The sequence below is a fragment of the Hypanus sabinus genome, chromosome 20 (assembly GCF_030144855.1).
Source record: "Hypanus sabinus isolate sHypSab1 chromosome 20, sHypSab1.hap1, whole genome shotgun sequence".
NCBI classification, from domain to species: domain Eukaryota; kingdom Metazoa; phylum Chordata; class Chondrichthyes; order Myliobatiformes; family Dasyatidae; genus Hypanus; species Hypanus sabinus.
The window spans coordinates 68,580,990-68,599,156 of NC_082725.1; the positions used below are offsets into that span (position 1 = coordinate 68,580,990).

Here is an 18,167-nt window from a genome sequence, read left to right on the forward strand (position 1 = left end):
CCTGCCCTCAAATTTACCTGGTCTATTTCTGACACCTTCCTCCCCTTTCTCAATGTCTCTGTCTCTATCTCAGGAGACAGCTTATCTACTGATGTCTATTATAAACCCACTGACTCTCACAGCTACCTGGACTATTCCTCTTCCCACCCTGTTATGTGTAAAAACACCACCCCCTTCTCTCAATTCCTCCATCTCCACCACATCTGCTCTCAGGATGAGGCTTTTCATTCCAGAACAAAGGAGATGTCCTCCTTTTTCAAAGGGCTTTGCCTCCTCCACCTCAACACTGCCCTCAACTGCATCTCTTCCATTTCACATACATTTGCTCTTACCTCATCTTCCCACCACCATACTAGGGATAGGGTTCCTCTTGTCCTCAACAACCGCCCCACCAGCGTCCATGGACCTCCGCCATCCACAACGGGATCCCACCACCAAACACATCTTTCCCTCCCTCCCACTTTCTGCAGGGATCACTCTCTAAACGACTCCCTTGTCCATCTGTCCCTCCCCACCGTTCTCCCTTCTAGCACTTATCCTTGCAAATGGAACAAGTGCTACACCTGTCCCTACACCTCCTCCCTCACTACCATTCAGGGCCCCAAACAGTCTGTCCAGGTGAGGCGACATTTCACCTGTGAGTCTGTTGGGGTCATATACTGTGTCTGGTGCTCCCTGTGTGGTCTCCTGTATTTGGTGAGACTTGACGTATATTGGGAGACCGCTGTGCCGAGCATCCTTGCTCCATCTGCCAAAACAAGCGGGATCTCCCAGTGGCCAGCCATTTTAATTCCACTTTCCATATATCAATCCATAGCCTCCTCAACTGTCCCAATGAGGCCACACTAAAGTTGGAGGGATAACACCTTGTATTCCATCTGGGTAGCCGCAAACCTGTTGGCATGAACATTGATATCTCTAACTGTCGGTACACCCTCTGCTTCACTAGTCCCCATCCCCTTTTGGCACCTTTCATTTCCAGTCCTGCTGAAAGGTCTCAACCCAAAACGTTGACTGTACTTTTCTTCATAGATGCTGCCTGGCCTGCTGAGTTCACCAGCATTTTGTGTGTGTTCCTTGTTAATACTGTAAATACCACTCAATGTCAGGAAATTTACTTACCAGCCTTTTGATGATTCTAAGTAGAAGTTTCTGCTGTTTTGGATCTCTTCTACATTTCAGTGCCTCTGCAAGTGAGTGCACATTTTCAGGAGATAGGCTGTCTTGATTTTCACCTCCATACAGCTGAACAATGAGGGACAGAGACTGCAGAGAACTCTCCTGTACGTCTAGGTCATCACTAGAGAGCTGAAAATTGACAGGGGCTAGTTAGAGCACAATTTAGATTAAGCATTTCTTACAGAAGAGTGATTCCCTTTTCAAAACTGCACCCTGTGATTGCACCTCCTCTCATAGGAAAAGCGAATCATTTTTCCTTTAATGTTCCTGGTAATTATAAGATTAATCTTCAATTTAAGCCAAACTATAGTTTCTGTCCTGAAATACATTGATAGATTTGCAGCCTTCACCCCTCACTACATTATAAAACCTGTTTAATTTTAAGCTCAATTACTTCTATTGTAGGTCATGAATTGTTCATCCTGTTTCTGCCTGGCCATGAAAATGTCTAGCATATTATGACATATGTGCAGCATTTGTAGTATTTTACTTTTGGGGAAATACCATTCTTATGGATTGCCTAGTGGAAGAACTGTCGATATTGTCGAGTTGAGTGGTAAGGGAATAATTTTTCATCCCAGGGTTTGAGGAGGAAAGATGGTAAAGCTAGTACACCAGTCTATTTTGTTTTGAGGGGCAGCATACTGCTCTGGGTTGCAAGCACGTGACTGGGGACAAACCCAAGTGCAGGACACTGGCACAGAGACGGAGTCGTGAGGTGTTAGAACCATCGCGAACGTGGAACAGGTATCTGGGAGAGTCTTTACACGGAGACAAGGTTTACATAGAATATCCAGGAAACGATGTGGAGCTTAGAACTGACAGTCCTAAGGAATCAGGAAACGCGGTTTACTCACACTAGATTCGACCAACGAACTGGCAGCCCATTGCTGTGACTCTAGGGATTTTATCCTGCATTCCCTGATGGAAAGCAGGTGTGCTGGAATTAATAGAGCTGGGAACAATTGGGAATCAGCTGAGGCAATTAAGGCCCAATCAAGGAGATAATAGCAAGATGGAAGATTGCCAGACAGGACCATGGCAGTACCTCCCCCTCAATGGGAGCCTCCAGGCGATCCTCTAGACTTGTCCGGATGGTCCTGATGGAAGTCCTGGATGAGGGAAGGGTCCAGGATGAAGGAGCAGGGAACCCAGCAATGCTCCTCTGGGCCGTATCCTTCCCAGTCCACCGGGTATTGGAGACTCCTGTCCCACTGGCGCACATCCAGTAGTCGCCGGACTGTGTATGCCAGATGGTTGTTGATGATTCCGGCAGGTGGAGGGGTTTCAGTCGGAGGATATAAGGGAAACATGAAAAGTAGGGTGGATGTGCAAAGCCTTAAGACGGACCCTGTGGGGTTGATGATACTTTTGACCTCAAAAGGTCCCAGAAAGTGAGGAGCGAGTTTCTTAGGCTGGTTTTTAAGAGGGATTACTTTGGATGAAAGCCACACCTTCTGCCAGGTTGATACTCAGGTGCAGGAGTCTGATGGCGATCAGCTGATTGGAGCAGGGCCGATGCGTGTGTCCTCCCAAACCTCGCGGCACCAATCGATATGGGCCTGAACAGACAGTACTGCAATCTCCACTTCTTGTGTGGTAAACAGCGGGGGTTGGTACTCAAGGGAGCACTCGAAGGGAGATTGTCCAGTGGCAGTACTAACCAGAGAGTTATGGGTGTACCCACACGAGCTAGTCACTCCAGGTAGACGGGTTATTGGTTGTTATGCAACGTAGCACTGCCTCCAAATGCTGGTTGACCCATTCCGTTTGCCTGAGGATGAAAGCTGTATGACAGGCTAACAGAGGCACCCAGGGCTTGGCAGAAGGACTTCCATACCCACAAGACAAATTAGGGACCCCAATCAGACACGATATCCGCAGGAATTCCATGGAGGTGGATGCCGTGGCGGACGAGAAGGCCTGTGGTCTCTTGTGCCGAAGGGAGTTTAGCGAGGGCTACAAAGTGCACTGTCTTGGAGAACTGGTCTACCATGGTGAGTACGGTGGTGTTTTTGTGTGAAGGGGGTAGATCGGTGACGAAATCTAGGGTGATGTGCGACCAAGGACAGGTAGAGGACGGAGTAATCCAGCAGGTGGCTGGTGGGAGGCTTTTCCACGGGCGCAGATGGAACACGGAGACATAGGAATGGGTATCCGCCTCCATGAAGGCCACCAAAAGTGTCTTGTCAGGAGAAACAGTGTCCCATCACTCCTGGGGTGGCAGACGAACGAGATGTGTGCCCCCACTGGAGAACCTGATGGAACTGGGCACAAAAAGGTGATCGGCGGGACCGCTGCTGGAGTCAGGGTCATCCCGTTCAGCCTCTTTTACTATGGACTCAATCTCCCAAGTGAGGGCTGCTACCACAGGAGGATGGTCTCTGGGCTGGAATTGTATTGGCAGGAGAGTGTGTCAGGTTTCCGTTCTTGGACCCTGGACATGAGAGAAAGTGAGAGAAAACTTGAATCGGCCAAAAAATAATGCCCAACGGGCCAGGTAGGAGTTCAAACGTTTGGCGTTCTGGACATATCCAAGGTTTAAACAATAAGCGGTTGTTTTGCCCCCTCCAGCCAGTGCCTCCATTCCTCCAATGCTAGTTTGACCACCAGTAGCTCCCGGTTCCCCATGTCATAATTCCGTTTGGCGGGGACAGCCGGCGAGAAAAGAAGGCACAGGGAAGAAGCTTCTCATCTGGACTTGATCATTGGGACAGAACTGCTCCCACCCCAGAGTCAGAGGCATCAACCCCTACAATGAATTGGCGGGAGGGGTCTGGTTGGGAGCAGTTGTGAACCACCTCTTCAGGTCAGTGAATGCCTTGTTCTCCCATAGTCTCTGAAGGACTTGACGGACATGCTGAATGTGTTTCTGGAGGCTGCTGGAGAATATCAAGATGTCATCTAGGTATATGAACACAAAGCGGTTAATAAAGTCCCTAAGCACATCATTGATCAGGGCTTGAAAAATGGTGGAGGCATTGGTGAGGTCAAACGGCATGGCCAAGTATTTGAAGTGGCCTAATGGTGTATTAAATGCTGTCTTCCACTTGTCTCCCTCCCTCATCCTGACAAGATGGTAGGCGGGACAAAGGTCCAATTCCAAGAAGATGGTGGCTCCGTGAAGTGGTTCAAATGCCAAGTTAATGAGGGACAGTGGGTACTTACTTTTATGTTGTTGAGGCCTTGGTAATCAATACAGGGGTGAAGCGACCCATCCTTTTTCTCTACAAAGAGAAACTGGCACCCATCGGGGAGGATGAGGATCGAATAATGCCCGCTACGAGGGACTCACTAATGTATTTCTCCTGGCCTCTCTCTCAGGTCAGGACAAGTTAGATAGGTGACTGGTGGGTAACGAGGCCTTGGGGAGAAGGTCAATAGCACAGTCACGGCCGGTGAGGAGGCAAGGAAAGAGCCTGTTGTTTGCTGAATACCTGTCCCAGGTTGTGGTATTCTGCAGGAACTCTGGATAAATTGAGGGGTTCCAAGGCAGACGAGGTCACGGTAGCTTCCCTAGGGGATGGAGCTGACTGCAGGCAGGTGGCAAAACGGGCTCGAGCTGCCTATCCTCGCAGTTGACCAATCAATATGGAGATTGTGGTGGTTCAACCAGTGGTACTCCAGAACTACAGAGGCTTGAGGAGAATGGATGAGATTTAATCATACCTTCTCTCGATGGTTTCCGGTCAGAATCAAGGTCAGGGGTGTTATAAAGTGGGTGACTTGAGCCAGTAGTTTTCCATCCAGCACCCAGGCCTCCAGAGGGGTAATTAATGGCTCCCGAGGTATTCCAGCCTGGGAGGCTATGTCCTTGTCCAGCAGATTTCCCTCAGCACCAGAATCCACCAAGGTGGATAGGGACAGGGGCTGTTGTTGATAGGTCATGGTAGCGGGATCTGCATCTGCGTTTGGGGAACTGAAGGTAGTGTTGTCTGATTCACCAGAACAGTAGGAGTGGGAGCTCTGTGAGGAACGGAAGGAAGAGAGAGGTTAGGCTGGTTGAAGATGGTAAAACGGGCCTTGGGGTGACCCAAGGAACGGGTCAGATGATCTCGAAGTCAATTATCTAGCCTGGTGGCTAGAGAGACCAAGTAGTCTAGGCTGTTCGCGTCATCCCTTGCCGCTAATTCATCTTTTATCTTGTCAGAGAGACCCAGTTGAAACACTTCCCGTAGTGCCTTGTCATTCCATCCGGAGTTGGCCGCTCATGTTCAGAGCTCTATAGAGTATTCCGCTATGCTTCGCAAGCCTTGACAGAGAGTCAGTAGCGCCTAGCAGAGTCCTTACCATGAATGGGCTGTTCAAACCCTTCCTCATTTCAGAGATGAAGGTGGAGAAGGAGGAACAGACCTCTGGCCGGTTGTCCCAGATCGCAGTGGCCCATGATAAGGCATCCCCTGGTAACAGCCCCATGATGTATGCAATTTTTGATCTGTCCGAGCTGTACGTACGTGGCTGTTGCTGAAAAACCAGAGAGCCCTGCAGTAAGAAAGCCCGGCACTTCCCTAGGTCCCCAGTGTTCAGGTACGTATGTTGTGGGCCAACCCAAGGAGAGTAGCCACCTCAGGCTGTGCAGTTTGATCAGACAGGAGTTGTGGAAGGAACGGAGTAAGCTGGGGGAGGGGGGTGTCGGATACCCAGTCAGCCTGCTCACTGACCTTCTTTACATCTTCCAACAGAGTATGAAGATTTTTCATGATTTCTCCAAGCAGTTGATCATGCAAGCCCAGTACGGAGCCTTGGCTGTCAAGGGCCTGTTGCACGGGGTCCGTGTCTGCTAGGTTCATTCTTGGCCAGTCCGTTCTGTTGCAAGGATGTGGCTGGGGATGAACCCAAGTGCAGAGTAGTGAGGCTTTAGCACCATTATGAACAGGGAACCAGTATCTGGGAGAGTCTTTACACAGAGACAAGGTTTATGTAGAATATCCAGGAAATGATGTGCAGCTTAGAACTGACAGTCCTAGGGAATCAGGAAACATGGTTTACTCACACTAGAATCGACCAATGAACTGGCAGCCCATTGCTGTGACTCTGGGGATTTTATCCTGCATTCCCTGATGGAAAGCAGGTGTGCTGTAATTAATGGAGCTGGGAGCAATTGGGAATCAGATGAGGCAATTAAGGCCCAATCAAGGAGATAATAGCAAGATGGGGGATTGCCTGACAGGACCATGACACTCTGGGTGTTAAGCTATTAAAATGTCAGAGTAATCAACTGCCCTGATCTTAGTCAGATGTGAATCATAGAAATTCATGGCTTAGAAGGAATCCACTCAACCCATCACGTACATTGTGAGCAAAATAGACTTTAGATTAATCCTACTTCCTAGGTCTTTTTCCTCATCCCTGCAGTTCATGGTTCTTCAAGGATTCATTCTGAGACTTTGTAAGTATGATAAAGGTTTCTTCCTCCCTCATCCTTTCTGGAGTTCCAGAACCTGACTATTTGTTGAGTAAAGTATTTTTTCCTCAACATCCCACTACAATTAATTTAATGTCTTCACTCAAAGGGTGGTGAACCTTTTTGGAATTATCTATCCAAGAGAATTGTGAAGGCTTAAAAAATGATAATATTTACAAAAGAAATAGTTAGATGTTTGTGTACTGAGATAAGTGATGGATATGAAGTTAATGCAGGGCAGTGATGCTGAGGAAGATTATCATTATGGAGGGTCTCCCTTTGCATCTATTTCTTGAATTCATATGTTCCAGCTTAAACCTACCCCTTATGATGTTATTTTGTATTCTGAAGACTTCAGTAACATCTCCTTCACTCCCATTCCCTTTTCCACCAAGCTGGGAATCTACCACTCAATCCACAGCCCTAGATACAGTGGCATGTAACTATGAATAGTTAAGTGAGTAGAAGATGAACTGATCTCCAAAAGTCATAAAGTTACAGATGAAACATTCTTTTCAACATTTTAAGCAAGGTTGGTGTATTATTTTTGTTTTGTACAATTTTAGAGTGGTGGGAAAAAAGGAAAGGAGCACCATGCAAAAGTTGGGGCACCCCAAGAGATTTGAGCTCTCAGATAACTTTTACCAAGGTCTCAGACTTTAATTAGCTTGTTAGGGCTATGGCTTGTTCACAGTCATTGTCAGGAAAGGCCAGATGGTGCAAATTTCAAAGCTTTATAAATACCCTGACTCCTCAAACCTTGTCCTAACAATCAGTAGTAGCATAGGCTCCTTTAAGCAGCTGCCTAGCACTCTGAAAATTAAAATAAATGATGCCCACAAAGCAGGAGAAGGCTATAAGAAGATAGCAAAGCGTTTTCAGGTAGCCGTTTCCTCAGTTCATAATGTAATTAAGAAATGGCAGTTAACAGGAACGGTTGCTAGAAAGGCAAATCAAAACCCCCGTTTGACTGCAAAAGACCTTCAGGAAGATTTGGCAGACTCTGGAGTGGTGTACACTGTTCTACTGTGCAGCGACACCTGCACAAATATGACCTTCATGGAAAAGTCATCAGAAGAAAACCTTTCTTGCATCCTCACCACAATATTCAGTGTCAGAAGATTGCAAAGGAACATCTAAACAAGCCTGATGCATTTTGGAAACAAGTCCTGTGGACTGATGAAGTTAAGATAGAATTTTTGGCTGCAATGAGCAAAGTTATGTTTGGAGAAAAAAGGGCGCAATATTTCATGAAAAGAACACCACTCCAACTGTTAAGCATAGGGGTGGATTGATCATGCTTTGGGCTTGTGCTGCAGCCAGTGGCACGGGGAACATTTCACTGGTAGAGGGAAGAATGAATTCAATTAAATACCAGCAAATTTTGGAAGCAAACCTCACGCTGTCTGTAAAAAAGCTGAAGATGAAAGAGGATGGCTTCTACAACAGGATAACAATCCCAAACATACCTCAAAATCCATAATGGACTACCTCATGAGGCGCAAGCTGAAGATTTTGCCATGGCCCTCACAGTCCACCGACCTAAATATCATGGAAAATCTGTGGATAGACCTCAAAAGAGCAGTGCTTGCAAGATGGCCCAAGAATCTCACAGAACTAGAAGTCTTTTGCAAGGAAGAATGGGCAAAAATCCCCCAAATAAGAATTGAAAGACTCTTAGCTTGCTACAGAAAGCATTTACAAGCTGTGATAATTGCCAAAGGGGGTGTTACTAAGTACTGACCATGCAGGGTGCCCAAACTTTTGCTTCGGGCCCTTTTCCTTTTTTGTTACTTTGAAACTATAAAAGATGGAAATAAAAAAGTAATCTTGCTTAAAATATTAAAGAAATGTGTCATCTTTAACTTTATGCCTTTTGGAAATCTGGTCATCTTTTACTTGATTAATTATTCACAGTAACAGAAATTTTGACCAGGGGTGCCCAAACTTTTGCATGCCACTGTATGTGATTCACCAGGACCCTATATTCTACAATTCAATGCTCAATACTAATCATTCAAGAATTAAGTTGTATATGCCCTCAACCAGAGAATTTAGGCTCACAAATGAACAACCTGATAACATGAGGTTTTCCACTGAGGTTGCATGAAACTACAATTAGAGGTTATGGGTTAAGGGTGAAAGGTGAAATGTTTAAGGGGAACATGATGGGGAAGTTCTTCATTCAGAGGGTGGTGAGAGTGTGGAATGAGCTGCCAGAGTAAGTGCTGGATGTGGGTTTGATTTCAATATTGAAGAGAAATTTGGATAGGTACATGGATGAGTGGGGTATGGATGGTTATGATCCTGGTACAGGCTGTTGGAACTAGACAGATTAATGGTTCAGCACAGACTAGATAGGCCAAAAGGCCTGTTTCTGTGTTATGGAGTTCTATGACTCTACATCGAGTAGGTATTAAGAGTAATATTTGACAGTGAGTCCCTAACTTCAAAGACAATGAAAAGAAAGAAGGGAAACTGGAAGGAAAGTTGGAACTGATATTTTCATCAAGCAACTATTTACCAGCTTCAAAATTTAAGTAAAAATTGTTCCTAAGCTGAATTATTTATCTCTTGATTGCAAATAGAATGATATCATGCTTCGATTTAACTGAAGTCATTCTTCATATAAAATTATACAGATTTTAAATAAATGTAGCCACTCCTTTGTGGAGGACTAGACACATGATTGAGGCCACAAGAGTGACAACAAGAACTGTAGATCTCTCCATGTTTGTTCCATGTTCCAGTGACTGCTGGTGGAGTCAAATCAAAACTGTGATTGAATACTCTTCAAGAACATGTTGCAGTGTCAGCCAGCCACTGAATCAGTAAGCATTCTTAATTTATTTTATGCTGGTTTCCACTGCCCTTAGATGATTTGCAAAAATAGGAGGTACCACTGTATTTAAGTTAATTTTATCTAAATTTGAAAGAAGAACAAAAATAATGTTTGTCATTGGAATCATAATTATATGGCCCTTTGACCCATCTAGTCCTTGCTGAGCCATTTAAACTGCCTACTCCCATCGACGTGCACCTGGACCATAGGCCTCCTTTCCCTACCATCCATATACCTATCCAAGCTTCTCTTAAACATTGAAATCAAGCTCACGTGCACCACTTGTGCTGACAGCTTGTTCTACACTCTCACGATCCTCTGAGCGAAGAGTGAATTATAGTTTAAAAGAACATAATTTATCTGAAACCTAACTGAAAATTTTCATTTCTGCTGATTCTACCTGTGAACAAGTTCAGTACATGTACACTTTGGCCAAAATCTCCTGAAGATTCCTTCGTACTAGAAAGGAAGCAATTTCTTACCAGTTGAATAAGCAGGCTAATTAAGTTTGTCAAGGGTTTGTTGATAAGCAGAAGGTCTTCAGCAGCTTGGGTGTCCCCTCCCATGCCTGATTTTTGTGCCTTGGTGAGAAAATAGAAATAATATATTACAGTATTTCCTCTTTTGAGGTACAAATGAGTGGCAGCAGTGGTGAAAAATGTCAGTGGATGATAGCGAGAAACATGCCATAGCATTTTCAGGATGGTCAAAATGTTTCAACCCATAATTAATTCGCTATTCATCTATGGTCTTGTATCAATATTTGCATAGAAAAAGTGATCATCATTTGGCAACTTTTCAGACAGTGAAACAGTTCAAATAGAAACTGGGTGGTAACAAGACCAGCATTTATGCCTAGTGCACACAAGCATTTGTGTAATATGAAGGAAAGCAGTGATCTCATATGAATACATTTAGAGTTAGGAAATTCAAAGCAGTTGAAAAATAAATGTTGGCAACGATAGAAAGCTTTAAGATATTTTAATCAAAAATAGCCTCTGACACTTGCTTTTGAAGACTAAATGTCAAGAGAATCAGAATCAGGTTTAATATCACTGGCTTATGTCATGAAGTTTGTGGTTTTACACACAGTGGATTCTAGTTAATTGGGATACATCGGGACCAGTACTTTTTGGCCCAATTAAGTGGCTGTCCCAATTAGCTAAAGTTTCATGGAAATAATTTAAAGGCATAAAAAAGACAAACTACTGCTTAACTAAATAACCACCTATATATTTAAATAAAGTACAGAACAAATTAGAATACTACCTATACCTCTACAGTACTATAAAACTGTCTATTAGTTCCTGTTAGCTATCAATGGAGGAATTCATCTGAACAAAGTCAGCTCAGACACTGAGTGCAGATAATGGACTGCCTTCATACAATGCTTTAGATCAGGCATGGGCAAACTACGGCCCGTTAAGCTTTTTAATCCGGCCCGCAGAACTTGATGAAATTATATTAATAAACCTTGTTAACGTTTTTTCCCCGCAATTCTGGCGTTTTCCCAATAGGTGACGCACTCTATATACATTGACCTTTGTTGAGGTGCAGCGTATTACTCCACATTTGCGCTTTACTTTGTGACCTTGTGGCGACCCATTTCCTGGCACATCCGAACCGGCTCACAATTAGCCAGCGTTCCGGCTAAGGAAGATAGCCTGCGGGGATTTGCGAGCACAGAGCTCCGCATATTGGCGCGCTCTCACTGTTCTGTCTTTGTGCTGGTCGTTGTTGAGTTTTGGCACAGGGGACAATTGAATAAGAAGGAGCAGGACAAGTAGACCTGCATCTCCTACCATTTTTGAAATAAAGACAGTCAGGAGGAGAGTGATGATGATAATATCTTGAAGGATAACAGAATTTTCAGTGCTTTAAAATAATAACTATTTCTATTAAAAAAAGCTGTATTTTATTCATTTAATTTTCAGTGTTTTAAAAGACATTTCAATAAATAGCTAAATACCATGGGACTTCAAAGACAGATATTTTGTTGTAATGCATTTGTTCATTTTCAATTGAAATTAAAGCACATGTTTTCTACATATCCCATGATATTTTATTTTCTCTTATGAGGTGTATTACCAAAACACTCCGTCCATCTGCTTCTGGTCCGGCCCCCCTGTCAAATTTTAGAACCCTTTGTGGCCCTCAAGTCAAAAAGTTTGCCCACCCCTGCTTTAGATGATTGCATCCTCCAAATCTCCATTTTCATTGTAACATTGTTGATAGCCTCAAATTCTTCATTTCTAGTGAAACTATTTCCTTTTCACTCACAGCCATTTCTGGCATTTCCAAGCCTGAATGCTTGGTGAGCAAACAGTTCTGAACCGTCCAACTCTCACCATCTCTCAGTGGTGAGCTTTTTGATCACAGTCACAAACAACTGATACTATTTAAAAACTGTTTGTTCTAACCATGGTGTACTGTCTAATAGCCAACCAACTGCATGTGATTGACCCTAGTTAGAAATTGTTCGGCATCAACCTCCTGCCCCAATTAAGTGGTATAGTTACCCAAATAAAGATTTTTTTTGATTTAATTTTTGTTCTTTAAGAGGTGTCTCAAATAATTGGCTGCCCTGATTAACTGACAGCCAAATTAACTGGAATCTGCTGTATGAACACGAGAAAATCTGCAGATGCTGGAAATCCAAGCAACACACCCAAAATGCTGGAGGAACTCAGCAGGCCAGTCAGCATCTATGGAAAAGGTAGTTGATGCTTTGGGCCAAGACCTTCATCAGTCTCGAAACGATGTTATTACTCTTTTCCACAAATGTTGCCTGGCATGCTGAGTTCCTCCAGCATTTTGTGTGTATTGCTTGGAATCTACTGCATACATACTGTAAATTAAATTAAATCAAATCAGTAGTGCAAAAAGACGAGGAGAAGCAACACTGTGGCAGTGTTCATGGGTTAACTGTCAATTCAGAAACTAATGAGGGAGTCTACATGGGTTAATTGTCCATTCAGAAATCTGTTGGTGGAGAGGAAGGAGCAATACTGAGATATAAAATTCATGGTAAATTATCACTGCAAACAATGGAGAGGCGAGCGAAGGCGAGGCAGAGTTGAAGTGAACAGGTGTGAAGCGAAATAGAGGTGAGATTCAGGCATGTTTGAGGCAAAGTTGGGGTTAGCGGAGCAGAAGATAGGCAAATTTGAGATTGTCCACCTTAGCGTGAGGTTTGATTGATCTAAGCGCCAGGTCGATTTGGAAAGGTCAGGTATGGGCCAAAACATAGTGGCGGTGTCCAGGCCCAGAGCTCACTGATGCAATAGGGCCTGGGTCCTCATGCAAGGAACAACCTAATGTTTGGATGATTTAAAAGCCTGGCCAAATGGATTGAAAGGGCAGGACGTCGGGACAAGAGGCAATGATTGGTTGGTTTACTCGATTCTGAGGCTGAGGCCCTGGCCTGGTCTGGTCTGGCTGCTGTAGGATCCGTGTCTGAGGTCTTCGTGCTGAACTGAGGCTGAGGCCCTGGCCTGGTCTGGTCTGGCTGCTGTAGGATCCGTGTCTGAGGTCTTCGTGCTGAACTGAGGCTGAGGCCCTGGCCTGGTCTGGTCTGGCTGCTGTAGGATCCGTGTCTGAGGTCTTCGTGCTGAACTGGGGCTGAGGCCCTGGCCTGGTCTGGTCTGGCTGCTGTAGGATCCGTGTCTGAGGTCTTCGTGCTGAACTGAGGCTGAGGCCCTGGCCTGGTCTGGTCTGGCTGCTGTAGGATCCGTGTCTGAGGTCTTCGTGCTGAACTGGGGCTGAGGCCCTGGCCTGGTCTGGTCTGGCTGCTGTAGGATCCGTGTCTGAGGTCTTCGTGCTGAACTGGGGCTGAGGCCCTGGCCTTATCGATGGACTCTTTGTTTGGAATGCTATTTGCATACTTTTATTGTTTGCACAATTTTTGTTTCTCTCTGCTGTTTGACAGCCTTCTTTCTATTTGTTCTTCTGAGTTTCTTTATTTTGCGGTTCCCTGTAAAAAGACAAACCTCAGGTTGTATAATGTATACATGCTTTGATAATAAATGTACTTTGAACTTTGAATTTTCACGTGAGTGTAACTGGGTGATAGTCATTGAGGCAGCTCTTAGGTACTGGTGTGATTGTCTCCCTTTTGAAGCAGGGCGCAAACCTCCGGCTTCAGCAGTGAGCGATTGAAGACGTCGTTGAACATTTTCTTCAGTTGGTTGGCACAGGTTTTCAGGGCCCTACCAGGTATACTGTCAGGGCCTGACACTTTGCAAGAGTTTACCCTCTTGAATGATGATCTGATGTCAGCGTCTGAGACAGAGATCACAGGGTCACCAGATGCTTCAGGGATTTACACAAGTATAGTGTTATTCACCTTTTCAAAACATGCATAAAAACGTTGAGCTCACCTAGGAGTGAAGCATCACAGGTATTCATGACTTTCTGAATGAGCCTTACATGGGAGAATTCGTGAGGCACAACCTCCCCCTCACAAAACCACGTTGACCATTCCTAATCAGACTATGCTTCTCCAAATGCTCACAATTCCTGACTCTAAGAACCCTCTCTAATTGTTTGCCCACCATTCTCTGGTCTATACTTCCCAGGATTATCCCTGTTACATTTCTTGAACAAAGGAATAACATTTGTCGAAGTATGCAGATATTTCCAATGAGTGGACAGTCACAAGACTGCAGGACCGGACAGCATCCCAGGGTGGGTACTCGGAGTGTATGCGGCACAAATGGCAGCTGGGTTTACAGACATTTTTAATTTCTCCCTCTCCCAGTGTAGAGGTCCCTCCTGCTTTAAAACATTCACCATTGCTTCGGTACCAAAAAAGACAAAGGTATCATGTCTGAACAACTGGCATCCTGACACACTCACCTCAACAATAAGCAAATGCTTTGAGAAGCTGGTCAAGAACTACATCTGCAGCATGCTACCACCCACACTGGACCTCTACAATTCGCCTACTGACACAACCGATTGACAGATGACACAATAGTCACAGCTCTACACACTGTCCTTACATGTCTGGAGAAAAAGGATGCTTATGTGAGAATGCTGTTCTTGGAATACAGTTCAGCATTCAACACCATACTTCCCGTTGACCCCCAGCACAGGTACCCCTCAGGGCCGTGTCCTAAGCCCCCTCCTTTTCTCTCTGTGTACCCATGACTGTGTCACTAACCACAGCTCCAATCTGCTAATTAAATTTGCTGACGACACTGCATAGATTGGCCTTATCTCAAACAATAACAAGGTGGCCTACAGAAAGGAAAACATCATCCTGACACAGTGGTGTCAAGAAAACAACCTCTCCTCAATGTTGCAAAAACAAAGGAGCTGGTTGTGGATTATGGGAGGAATGGAGACAGGCTAACCCCTATAGACACTAATAGATCTGGGGTTGAAAAGATGAACAGCTTTAAGTTCCTTGGCATAAACATGAATGAGGATCTCACATGGTCTGTACACACCAGCTGTATGATGAAAAAGTCACAACAGCGCCTCTTTTACATCAGAAGGTTGAAGAAGTTTTGTATGGGCCCCCAAATCCTAAGAACTTTCTATTGAGGCACAATTGAGAGCATCCTGACTGGCTGCATCACTGCCTGGTATGGGAACTGTACTTCCCTCAATTGCAGGACTCTGCAGAGAGTAGTGCAGACATCCCAGTGCATCTGTAGATATGAACTTCCCACTATTCAGGACAGGTGTACAAGGATGTTGCCTGGATTGGGGAGCATGCCCTATGAGAATAGGTTGAGTGAAGTCAGACTCTTCTCCTTGGAGAGACAGAGGATGAGGGGTGACCTGACAGAGGTGTATAACATCAGAGGCACTGATCCTGTGGGTGGTCAGAGGCTTTTTCCCAGGGCTGAAATAGCTAACATGAGAGGGCACAGTTTTAAGGTGCTTGGAAGTAGGTAACAGGAGATATCAGGAGTAAGTTTTTTTTGCGCAGAGAGTGGTGAGTGTGTGGAATGGACAACCAGCAACGGTAGTGTAGACAGATACGATAGGGTCTTTAAAAAGAGTCCTGGATAGGTACATGGAACTTAGAAAAATAGAGGGCTACGAGCAACCTTAGGTAATTTCTAAAGTAAGTACATGTTCAGCACAGTATTGTGGGCTGAAGGGCCTGTATTTTGCTATAGGTTTTCTATTTTTCTGTTTCTAAACCTGGATGACAATGTAGATGGGTTGGGTAGTCAGTTCACAGACAATATAAAGATCGGTGGCATTGTAGAAGGTATAGAAGATTGCCAAAGGACACAGCAGAATATAGTTCAGCCATAGATATGAATGGAGAAATGGCAGATGGAGTTTAATCTGGTGAAAGGTGCATTTTGGGAGATCAAATGTAAAGGGGCAGTAATGGCAAGACATTTAGCAGTGTTGATGTACAGAGGGATCTTGGGGTTCAAGTCAACAGCTCCATGAAAGGGACTACACTGCTTGGTAGTGTTAATGAGGTGTTTGGCTAGCTCACCATTATTAGTCAGGCACTGTGATCCAAATTTAGGAGCTTATGTTGCAGCTTTATAAAACTCCAGTCAGGCCACATTTGGAGTAGTGCATTCAATTTTGGTCATCCCATTAAAGGAAAAATGTCAAGGTTTTGGACAGGTGCACAAGAGGTTAGACAAATCCAGTTTGTTTCCCTGGAGTAGCAGAGGCTAAAGATCTAATGAAGGTTTATAAAATTATGCAAGACAAAAATAGACTTCAGTTCTCCTCTTTCCTCCTTGAACTGTACCCCCTCTGAATGCACTGCCTTCCACTCTCTCTGTACCAATCCCAACCTTAACATCAACCCTGCAGGCAAACCTAGTGCTGTTGTAGTGTGGCAGACTGACCTCTGCCTTTCTGAGGCCAGGCAGCAACTCTAAGAATACCTCTTCATACCTACTGCTTGAAGATGACCAAATTGGGGACCATGAGAAAATTGTCTCTGACACCATCACTGATCTCAACAACTCTGGAAAAATCCCACCGATTACCACATGGGTCCCAGCTATGTCTGTCTTTCAATGGCTGTATAGAACAGTCCATGTTCCAAGCCTTCTCTAGTAATATTCCCCAATTCTTCCTCTGCTACTTTAATAACTCCATTGGTACTGCTCTATACACCCATGCTGAGCTTGTCAATTTAATTAACTTCTACTCTGCCCTTAAATTCACTTGGTCCATTTCTAACATCTCCCTCCCCTTCCTTGATCTCTCTGTCTCCATTGCTGGAGACAAATTTGTTGGTGGACATCTTTTATAAACTGATTCCCACTGTTATCTTGACTACACCTCTTCCCACCCTGTCTCCAGTAAAAACATTATTCCCTTACCTCGTCTTCATCACATCTGTTCCCAGGATGTGTTTTTCCTTTCCAGGACATCAGAGGTGTCCTCCTTCACAGAACATGGTTTCCTTTCCTCCAACATTGATGCAGTCCTCAGCTGCATCTCCTCCACTTCCCAAACATTTGCGCTCACCCCGTCTTCCTGCCACCTTAACAGTGATAGAGCTCCTCTTGTCCTTACCTACCATCCCATGAATCTGCACATCCAACACGTCATTCTCTGCAACTTCCGCCATCTCCAAAGGGATCCTACGTGTCTTACCACACCCCTCTCTGCTGTCCACAGGGATGCTCCCTTCATGATTCCCTTGCCCATTTGTCCCACTCCACTATTCTTCCTCCCGTCACTTATCCCTGCAAGCAATCTCAGTGTTAAACTTGCCCATTCACCTCCTCCCTCACCTCTACTCAGGGCCCTAAACAGTCCTACCAGGTGAGGCAACACTTCAGCTTTGAATGTGCTGGGTCAGCTATTGTTTCTGGTGTTCCCAATGTGGCCTCCTTTACATTGGTGAGACCCAATGTAAATTGGGGATCTGCTTCCTTGAGCACCTCTGCTCCATTCACCAAAAGCACTACATCCTTGGGACTGAACATTTAAATTCGATTCCCATTCTCATTCCATGACCTTCTCTTGTGCCATGGTGACACGACCCTCAGGGTGGAGGAGCTAAACCTTGTATTCTGGTTGGTTAGTCTCCAATCTCTCCTTCCGGTAAAGAATTGACTTTATTTCTTACATCCTTCACATACATGAGGAGCAAAAACCTTTACATTATGTCTGTCTGAATGTGCCATCATAGTAATTTATAATAAATTGAACAGTCACTGTAACATAGCAATATACAGTACTCAAATCAGCATGAGTTAATCAGTCTGATACCCTGGTGACAGAAGCTGTCCAGGAGCCTGTTGGTCCTGGCTTTTATGCTGCGGTACCGTTTGCTGGAAGGTAGCAGCTGGAATAGATTGTGGTTGGGGTGACTCGGGTCCCCAGTGATTTATTTCTCCAATGAACTGTTTCCCTCCCCCTCCCCTTTTCTTCTATTCCCCATTCTGGTCCCTTCCCTCTTCTCACCTGCCTATCACCTTCCCTTGGGCCTCCTGCTCCTCCCCTTCCTCCTATGGTCCACTGTTCTCTTTTATCCAACCCTTTGCCTTTCCCACCCACCTGGCTTCACCTACCACGTTTTAGCTATCCTCCTTCCCCTACACCCACCTTCTATTGTGGCATCTTCCCTTTTCCTTTCCTGAAGAAGGGTCTCAGCCCAAACCATTGACTGTTTATTCCTTTCCATAGACACTGCCTGCCCTGCTGAGCTCCTCCAGCATTTTATGTGTGTTGCTCTGGATTTCCAGTATTTGCAGAACTTCTCATGTTAAAGATAGAGTAACAATTGGTATCTTT

The 18,167-nt window shown here is 44.9% G+C and overlaps 1 protein-coding gene across 8 annotated transcripts in view; it reads right to left on the reverse strand.

Moving 5' to 3' along the window:
• Positions 1-18,167, reverse strand: part of ulk4 (unc-51 like kinase 4) — a 712,463-nt gene that overhangs the window by 101,215 nt on the left and 593,081 nt on the right. For 6 of the 8 annotated variants that reach the window (XM_059945716.1, XM_059945717.1, XM_059945712.1 and 3 more), the window contains 3 exons: positions 9,908-10,006; positions 5,841-6,002; positions 1,123-1,308 (listed from right to left, as the gene is read on the reverse strand). In XM_059945716.1, coding sequence (XP_059801699.1) covers positions 1,123-1,308; positions 5,841-6,002; positions 9,908-10,006 — 447 coding nt within the window. The remainder of the gene's footprint in view (positions 1-1,122; positions 1,309-5,840; positions 6,003-9,907; positions 10,007-18,167) is intronic. The other 2 variants (XM_059945718.1, XM_059945726.1) reach the window with 1 other exon arrangement.